Raw genomic sequence first — 9635 nt, 5'->3', positions numbered from 1 at the left:
AATTGCAAATTCAGAGGATTCCTCCAAGATTCCTCGCGGGCTATTTTCAGCCCCACATACAAAGCCCTCCAATGGATTCTACCAACAAGGATATACCTGCATTTGAAGGCAGTTTTCAAAATTGCTGTCTCAGTGGAGTTAGCTGCCAGCCAAACAGCACTATTGAGTGACAACACTTGGGACTAAAATTGAATTGAATTTATTGTCACGTGTACTGAGGCACAGTGAAAAGCTTTGTCTTGCAAGTAATACAGGCAGATCACCGAGTTAAGTAGCATAGATAGTAAATAATAGGTAAACAGCGGCAAAAACAAAAACACAGGGACAGGCGAATGTTAAGCATTTGTGAGTCCATTCAGTATTTTAACAACAGTAGGGTACAAACTGTTACAAAACCGGCTGGTGCGTATGTTCAGGATTCTATACCTTCTCTCGGATGGTAGAGGTTGTAGAAAAGCATTGTCAGGGTGGGATGGATCTTTGAGAATGCTGGTGGCCTTTCCTTGACAGAGGACCTGGTAGATGCAGTCTATAGATGGGTGTCCAAAGTACTGGATACACGAGAGAGTGCAGTAACAAACATTTGAATGTCATCGCTGATATGGTAAAGTGGCCAGAAAGAGTCAATATACTGGAGTTGAGAAGCCCAGTGCCACAGGTGAAAGCAAGTGGGCCATGTTGCATGAAATTGTCAGGTACAACTCCAGCAAGACAAGAGGTATCTAAAGGAGAGAATTCAGAGGGCAAGGCACGAGGTACACACCAGCAGCTGAGTTGACTGGGTGTTAGCTGTGTCTGTGGGAGAAGCAGATGGCTCAAAGGTGGCAGAGTTTCAGTTAAACATCCTGTCAGTTGTGGGCTGAAGCTGGTTGTTTCTGAATGATTCCCAAATTAGACAGGAACACAGTAAAGGTGGAAGTGGATACAGCTGCAGGGCTGTCTCTGATTCCCGTATCTATACTTAGGAGTGGTTAAAGGCCCTGCCAGGAAGCCTGCCAAGATTACACCGTGGGCATACACTCAACAAGTGGTGCTACTGAAGGGATCAGTGTGCTGAACTGTCTCTGTACAGAGTGAAAGGAGATTACCCTGCATTTTTCAGATGTTCCTGAATACAGAAATTGGTGGACTTAAAAACAAGTTTGCAAGAGCTTTTGGATGGGTATAAATCTCTCTTCAAGGGAAACCTGGAGGAAATGAAAGAGAAAGTACCACTATCATCACATTATATGAAGTGTGTGCCAATTACAAGAACAAATGTAAACTCCCAGATCAGCTGGAATTTGGCATCTGTTTATCTTGAAGGTTTTCTCTGTTTGTTTTATTGATTCATGAATGTGGGTGTCACTGGCTCGGCCAGCATTTATTGCCCAGCTCTAGCTGCCCTTGAGAAGGTGACGGTGAGGATCTGATTTCCTGAATTGCTGCAGTCCATTTGGTTTAGGTAGATTCACAACGCTGTTGGGGAGGGATGGTTTGGAGGTACCGGCGTTGGATTGGGGTGCACAAAGTTAAAAATCATACAAACACCTGATGAAGGAGCAGCGCTCCAAAAGCTAGTGCTTCCAAATAAACCTGTTAGGAAGGGAGTTCTCCTGGTCACCTGCCAGAGTTATAACACAACAATGATGAACCTCACAATGAAATGTGGTTCCCATGTTTTAAGCAAATAATATTTACATTTCTTTTCCATTTGACAGGGAGATCTTACCTCATAAGTGGACCTTCTGTGTTCAAATTCACGGGAAGGCAATTGATCGGGCGATTTGAACCACAGCCATGGCTAAACTGTGAATAACTGACATGCTTTTCTACCAGACTGCCGGGGCCAAGACTTTGAGAATGTCGTTTCAAGAAGATAGAAATATAATCATTAGTATAAAATGAAATTAGCTACTCGATGAAGTTTAACCACTAACTCTTTTCCGATAAAATCATTGCATTTTAGTTTGAAATTGATTAATCAGCTGATTTCATTGTTCAATGCAATGCATAACCTGTACTAAAAGAATTCTGGATTAGTGGTGCTGGAAGAGTACAGCAGTTCAGGCAGCATCCGAGGAGCAGTAAAATCGACGTTTTGGGCAAAAGCCCTTCATCAGGAATAAAAGTTATTCCTGATTAAGGGCTTTTGCCCGAAACGTCGATTTTACTGCTCCTCAGATGCTGCCTGAACTGCTGTGCTTTTCCAGCACCACTAATCCAGAATCTGGTTTCCAGCATCTGCAGTCATTGTTTTTACCTGTACTAGAAGAATGTCAATTTGACACTTGAGTGTTCCATGTATCTCAACATAAATGATCAATGCATGCAGTTTGTTTTAAGGTGAATGTTTGTGTGTCATTTTCACATAATTATGGTGAAAGCAGAATATTCATAGATTTTGGGGAAAATGTTGCTTTTTACTAACTCATCAATTCAGTGCACTTATATCCCGCTACAATGTACCAATGTATCCTGTTGAAAATAAAGTACGCATTAAAAGACAGTGATTTTCATTTGTCTGTGCATCAAGGCAGAATTTAATTTGAACTCACACTAATTCTTAACACAATAAATTGTGTGAGAGGAATTAGGAAACAATTCGTCATACAGATGATAGCCGAAGTATGAAAACTCCTCTTAGAAAATAAAACTGTGGATGCAAGCTTAATGATGATTTTAAACTGTATATTCACATCTGTCTTAAATTGTGATCTCATAGAGCCCTACCATACTTCAGTTGAGATCTAGTATTCTCTTAGCAAAGTTCAGCATAATGTCCCCGCTCTTGTATTCTATGCACTGATTGAGGAAATTATTGCATTCTTTATTAATAGCTCTACACCGGTCCTACTGCCAAACTGACTTAGATACATATAAATCCAGGTCACCCCTGCTGCAACAGCCCCTTTAGAATAGTACACTTTGTAAGCTCAGGCATAGTGGTTAAGCAAAGAGATGTTAGACTGGAATTGTATGAAACATTGATTAGGCCAAAACAAGAATATTGTGTAAAATTCTGGAATTTACATTATAGGGGAGATGTGATTGCTCTGGAAAGAGTGTGGACCAGGGTGTTGCCGAGTCAAGTTTAGTTGTGAAGAGAGATTGGAGAAACTGGGATTGTTTTCCTTGGAGTACAGGAGACTATGGGAGCACGTGTTTAAGATGGATATGATGCAGGATAGACAGGAAGGAACCTTTCCTTTTAGTGGAGGGATCAATTTCTCACAAGGAACAGGAGGTTTAGATGCTTACCCAGAGGTTGGGGGAAGCTAGAACTCACGGTCTGTAAAGCATGGCAGATGGCAGTTGAAGAAGCATTTAGATGTGCACTTGTGATACTTTGGGCTAAGTGCTGGGGAAATGGAATTGGAATAGTTAGGTGATTGTTTTTGACTGGTGCAGAATTGATGGGCTGAAGGGCCCATTTCTGTGCTGTAAATCCCTATGACTCCATGATACGATACCAGGAAAGCAAGGATTGCAGGGCAAACTCTTGGGGAGTTCCACTTAAAAACCTCCTTCCTGACCAAAAAATACCTATTAATTACTAATTTTTGTTTCCTATCTCTCAGTCAGTTTTATATCCACATTTCTACATCCACAATGACCCTTTAACGTTCCTTACAAGTCTGTTGGTTGGCAGTGCATTGGAGGTCTTTTGTAAATCCATGTGCACCACATCAATAGCATTGACCTCATCAATTCTCGGTGAAATGGCTTTGAAAAAACTCCAGAAGTTCATTCAACACAATTGTCCAGGAGAACCTTTCTAACACAGTGTGTGTTGTGTTTGGAATGAACTGCCACAGGAGGTATAGTTAGTAAGTTTGCAGATGACACCAAAATTTGAGGTGTACTGGACAACAAAGAAGGTTACCTCAGATTACAATGGAATTTTGATCAGATGGGCCAATGAGGAGTGGCAGAAGGAGTTTAATTTAGATAAATGCAAGATGCTGCATTTTGGGAAAGCAAATCTTAGCAGGACTTATACACTTAAAGGTAAGGTCCCAGAGAGTGTTGTTGAACAAGGAGACCTTGGAGTGCAGGTTCATAGTTCACTGAAAGTGGAGTCGCAGGAAGAGAGGATAGTGAAGAAGGTGTTTGGTATGCTTTCCTTTATTGGTCAGAATAATTGGTTAGGCCACTGTTAGAATATTGCATGCAATTCTGGTCTCCATCGTATCGGAAAGATGTTGTGAAACTTGAAAGGGTTCAGAAAAGATTTACAAGGATGTTGCCAGGGTTAGAAAAAGTTACAAATCACACAACACCAGGTTATAGTCCAACAGGTTTAATTGGAAGCACTAGCTTTCAAAGCGCTGCTCCTTCAATCAGGTGGTTGTGGAGTACACAATTGTAAGACACAGAACTTATAGCAAAAGTTTCCAGTGTGATGTCACTGAAATTATACAGTGAAAAATCCCTTGATTGTTTGTTAAGTCTCTCATCTGTTAGAATGACCATGATAATTTCACTTCTTTCATATGTAAATCACAAAACCTTTTTTAAAAGTTACATTCTCAGGTTACAACTAACTGTGTTCCCTGTCTGTGCCATAATATTTAGACTGATTCTAATCTAAAAAGTGAATTAGCAGAGTCTTACATGGATTCATGCCATTTTTAAGCAAAATACATTGTAACTCTGCAAGTAAAAGTTCACCCCACAAACGTATAGGGGTGTGTGTGTGTATGGGTTTTTGTGTGTGTCTGTAGGAGTGTGTGTGTGTGTCTGGGGTGGGGGGTTGTGAGTGTCTGTGTGAGAGAGTGTATGTGTGTGTGTATGTGAGAGAGAAGAATGTCTGTGTATAGGGGTGTATGTGTGAGTGCTCGCGCATGTGTATGTGTGAGAATGTGTGTAGGAGTGCCTGTTGGTCACCTGTAATGTGACATGTCCCGGTTGAGGCCCTCCCTATGGGTACTGAACTTAGCTATCAGCCTCTGCTCGGCCACTTTTCGCTGCTGCCAGTCCCGAAGTCCAACTTGGAGGATGGTCACCCGAAGGTCCAAGGTCGAATGTCCTGGACCACTGAAGTGTTCCCCAACTGGGAGGGAACCCTCCTGTCTGTTGATTGTTGTGGGGGGCCCATTCATCCGTTGTCGTAGCCTTTGCTCGGTTTCCCCAATGTGCCATGCCTCCGGGCATCCTTGTCTGCAACGTATAAGATAGACAACGTTGGCTGAGTCACATGAGTACCTGCCATGAGTACAAGGTGGGAGGTGTGCCCACACGTAATGGCGGTATCTATGTCCACACTCTGACACGTCTTGCAGCATCTACCATGACAGGGTTGTATGGAGTTGTCCTGAGAGCCAGGCAACTTGCTACAAACAATGATCTGTTTGAGGTTTGGCGGTTGTTTAAAGGCAAGTAATGGAGGTGTGGGGAAGGTCTTGGCGAGGTGCTCTTGCTCATTGAAAATGTGTTGCAGTCACGAAGAACATGGCGTAGATTTTTTGCTCCTGGGAAGTACTGGACAACGAAGGGTTGGAAGATCTGAGCTATTGGGAGAGACTGAATAGGTTGCAGCTGTTTTCCCTGGAGCATCGGAGGCTGAGGGATGACCTTATAGAGGTTTACAAAATCATGATGGGCATGGATAGGATAAATAGACAAAGTCTTTTCCCTGGGGTGGTGAGTCCAGAACTAGAGGGCATAGCTTTAGGGTGAGAGGGGAAAGATATAAAAGAGACCTAAGGGGCAACTTTTTCCACAGAGAGGGTTGAACGGGTGTGGATTGAGCTGCCAGAGGAAGTGGTGGAGGTTGGTACAATTGCAATATTTAAAAGGCATCTGGATGGGTATATGAATAGGAAGGGTTTGGAGGGATATGGGACGGGTGCTGGCAGGTGTGACTAGATTGGGTTGGGATATCTGGTCAGCATGGATGGGTTGGACTGAAGGGTCTGTTTCTGGGCTGTACATTTCTATGACTCAATGCCTCTCTGAAGTGGTGGGTGTGGGTACAGTTACAATGTTTTAAAGACATTTGGATATGTACATTATTAGGAAAGGTTTGGAGGGATAGGGGGCAAACACAGGCAGGTGTGACTAGTTTAGTTTGGGAACATGGTTGGTGTGGACTGGTTGGACCTGCTTCTGTTGCTGGATGACTCTATGTCAGTCCTGCCATCCCGGGAATGAATGTGATAACGCTTGAACAAGTAGGTTCCAAGGCTGAGTGAGCATGGCTTCGTGCTGTAGCTGCATGGTTTAACAAACAAAGGCCAGACCTTTTTCTAGCTGATCAAATAAGAAAGCCGTCTCAGCAGATCCACCCAGTCTGGGCAGAGAGATTACCATGGTAACATCTCAGACAGAGTCAACAAGCAGAGGCACAGGAATGCCACTGATCTGCTGTACTCCACAAGGGTAGGTGGCACTCTGTCAGAGGGCCACCAATCTGCGATTCACATGAAGGTCATCAAGAGTCATTGACTGCAAACGTGAGGATTTCTGGACACCACGGTTGAAAGAAAGGACAAGGGAGAATTACAACCTGCGTACACAGAAAACCGACAAACACTGACCAAATACTCAACAACACCGCAACCATCCCAACACACACAAACTAAGCTGTATCAGAACACTATTCCAATGAGCCACCACACACTGCAGCACAGACGAACTTCGGAAAACAGAGGAGAACCACCTGTACAACGTATTCAAGATACTCAAAAAACACAGTGCACAGATTCCACAAGAACAAACCACGACAAGCAGACCAAACACAGCCAGAAACCCTAACCACCTTACCATATATCAAAGAAGTTTCAGAAATGACAGCCAGACTACTGAGAACCCTCAGAATCCTAGTAGCACACAAACCCACCAACACTCAAACAAAAACTAACAAACTTAAAACACCCAGTACAACCCATGGACAAAACCAATGTCATCTACAAAATTCCATGCAAGGACTGCTACAAACACTACGTAGGACAAACAGGAAGAAAGTCAGCCACCAGGATACACAAACACCAGCTCGCCACAAAAAGACACGACCCTCTCTCCCTCATGGCCCTACACACGGATGAAAAAAACCACCATTTCGACTGCGGACAACACATCTATCCTGGGACAGGCTAAGCAAAGCTTGGCACTCCAACCACAACGTCATAAACAAACACATAGATCTAGATACCATCTATCAACCCGTCAGAAAACGAACAGGAAATGACATCACCACAAACCCCTGGAACCCCATCCAGGACAAACATATAAATAGAAAGCAGGAGACAACAGCTTCACTTCACTTGGAGGTCGCCACTGATGATGTTACCTAGCCAGGTATTGAAACGTCTGGATATCAAACCTACAGCTCAGCGAGCAAACCTACACCCTAAACCTCAATCTGAGCTACAAACCCACACCCTAAATGTGAGGATCTCGTGCCTCATGGTGAGTCAAAGAGTTTACAGCCATCTCATCCTCACAAACGATGAGCCTTTGCTGCCCTCTATGCTCTGACTGGTGGTATCACATCACTCTTGCAGATCTCAGTGTCAAGGAATGCTGCTTGATTTGCACTCAGATCTGCACTTAATTGTACCTGCTATGTGTTTTCATCCTCAATGGCAAGGCAAGGTGGAATGAAGGGCCACAACCTCATTCCAAGTCTCCCATCCTTTCAAACATGAAGCTCTTCAGCCACGTCCTGAAGCAGACTCTGCCCTGATATCAGGAAGCACCCACAGGGAACAGGAGCATTAAACAAACATTCCAGTATTCAATAGATATAGAGCTGGAAAAGCACAGTAGGTCATTTAGCACCCGAGGAGAAGGTGAGGCAGCACTGACCTTCCTGCTCCTCGGATGTAGTCTGACCTTTTGTGCACTTTCCGCTTCACATCTATTGACTCTGACTTCCAGCATCTGCAGTCCTTACTGTCTCCAAGACATTATAGTAGCTTCTTCTCAACACTCCAGAGGGCCCTTGCTCTTCCAGCTGCCCCCTCCCCCACACTGTGACCCTATTCTCTGCTAGAGGTCAAAGCCAAAGAGTGTGACCGTGGGGGAGGAGGATGAAGCAGCCTGAGGCATCCGAGGTGGAGTGTGATCATGGGACAGAGTTATTATCGCACCATGTACCCTCTCTAGCCTAGGTCCTTCCTGGTGATGTACTAGGGGCGAATAGCAAGAAGAAACATTCAGGCAGCACATTTGCAGCAGGGCATTATTTTGTCATGTAAGTTCCACACTTCTGAAAGTATTTATTCACATCCACTGTTTTACCTTCTGCTGTGGTCCTATTGTCCCAAGTTGAGTTAATCAATGTGGAAAACGTGCACTATTTTGGACCAGCAAAGAATATGGTTCATTCTAATTGACATTCATTGGTTTTATCTGTCATAACAAACAAAGTGGGAGACCTTCTCCTCGGCTGCTAAATGACCTACTGTGCTTTTCCAGCTCTATATCTATTGAATACTGGAATGTTTCTTTAATGCTCCTGTTCACTGTGGGTGCTTCCTGCATATATTCTCATCTATTAGACAATTGGTATAATTTTGTCTCCAGCAGCATATTTTAAATGATGTGGCAACTGGCAATGCTTATGTTATCCCGCATAACATTAGAAACTGATTGAGGTCATGGTATTGAAGAATCCAACAAATAGGTTTCTTAGAGATATCCTTATAAACAAATATTACATGGTTTTCAGACACCAAGGGTCTGGACTGATATGAAGTTTTTTTTAGATTAGATTCCCTACAGTGCTGAAACAGGCCCTTCGGCCCAACCAGTCCACACCAACCCTCTGAAGAGTAATCCACCCAGACCCATTTCCTCTGTCTAATGCACCTAACACTATGGGCAATTCACCTGACCTGCACATGCTACTCTATGCTACTCTATCCCTACCCCCACCCTCCTCTAGCTTATCTCTCCACGCTTCAGGCTCTCTGCCTTTATTCCTGATGAAGGGCTTTTGCCCGAAACGTCGATTTTGCCTGTCCTCGGATGCTGCCTGAATTGCTGTGCTCTTCCAGCACCACTGATCCAGAATCTGGTTTCCAGCATCTGCAGTCATTGTTTTTACCTATTAGAAATCCTGCAGAGTGTGAAAATAGATAAGTCCCCTGGGCCAGATGGGATTTATCCTAGGATCCTCTAGGAAGTCAGGGAAGAGATTGCCGAGCTTTTGGCATTGATCTTTAAATCGCCATTGTCTACAGGAATACTGCCAGAAGACTGGAGGATAGCAAATGTGGTTCCCCTGTTCAAGAAGGGGAGTAGAGACAATCCAGGTAATTATAGACCAGTGAGCCTTACTTCAGTTGTTGGTAAAGTGTTAGAAAAGGTTATAAGAGATAGGATTTATAAACATCTAGAAAATAATAATTTGGTTAGGGATAGTCAGCACGGTTTTGTGAAGGGTAGGTCATGCTTCACAAAGCTTATTGAGTTCTTTGAGAAGGTGACCAAACAGGTAGATGAGAGTAAACCGGTTGATGTGGTGTATATGGATTTCAGCAAGGTGTTCGATAAGGTTCCCCACAGTAAGCTATTGTACAAAATGCGGAGGAATGGGATTGTGGGAGATATAGCAGTTTGGATCAGTAATTGGCTTGCTGAAAGAAGACAGAGGGTGGTGGTTGATGGGAAATGTTCATCCTGGAGTCCAGTTACCAGTGATGTAC

At 43.6% G+C, this 9635-nt stretch overlaps 1 protein-coding gene across 1 annotated transcript in view; it reads left to right on the top strand.

Annotated features, from left to right (window-relative positions):
• LOC122550421 (matrix metalloproteinase-20-like) overlaps nucleotides 1-2079 on the top strand; it is a 41939-nt gene extending 39860 nt beyond the window's left edge. The window contains exon 9 of the mRNA XM_043691130.1: nucleotides 1701-2079. Coding sequence (XP_043547065.1) covers nucleotides 1701-1770 — 70 coding nt within the window. The 3' untranslated portion in view covers nucleotides 1771-2079. The remainder of the gene's footprint in view (nucleotides 1-1700) is intronic.
• The last annotated feature ends 7556 nt before the right edge of the window (nucleotides 2080-9635 follow it).

This window comes from Chiloscyllium plagiosum, chromosome 6 (assembly GCF_004010195.1).
Source record: "Chiloscyllium plagiosum isolate BGI_BamShark_2017 chromosome 6, ASM401019v2, whole genome shotgun sequence".
NCBI lineage: Eukaryota > Metazoa > Chordata > Chondrichthyes > Orectolobiformes > Hemiscylliidae > Chiloscyllium > Chiloscyllium plagiosum.
The sequence above is the reverse complement of the archived record's forward strand: the minus strand, read 5'-3'. Positions and strand labels throughout refer to the sequence as shown.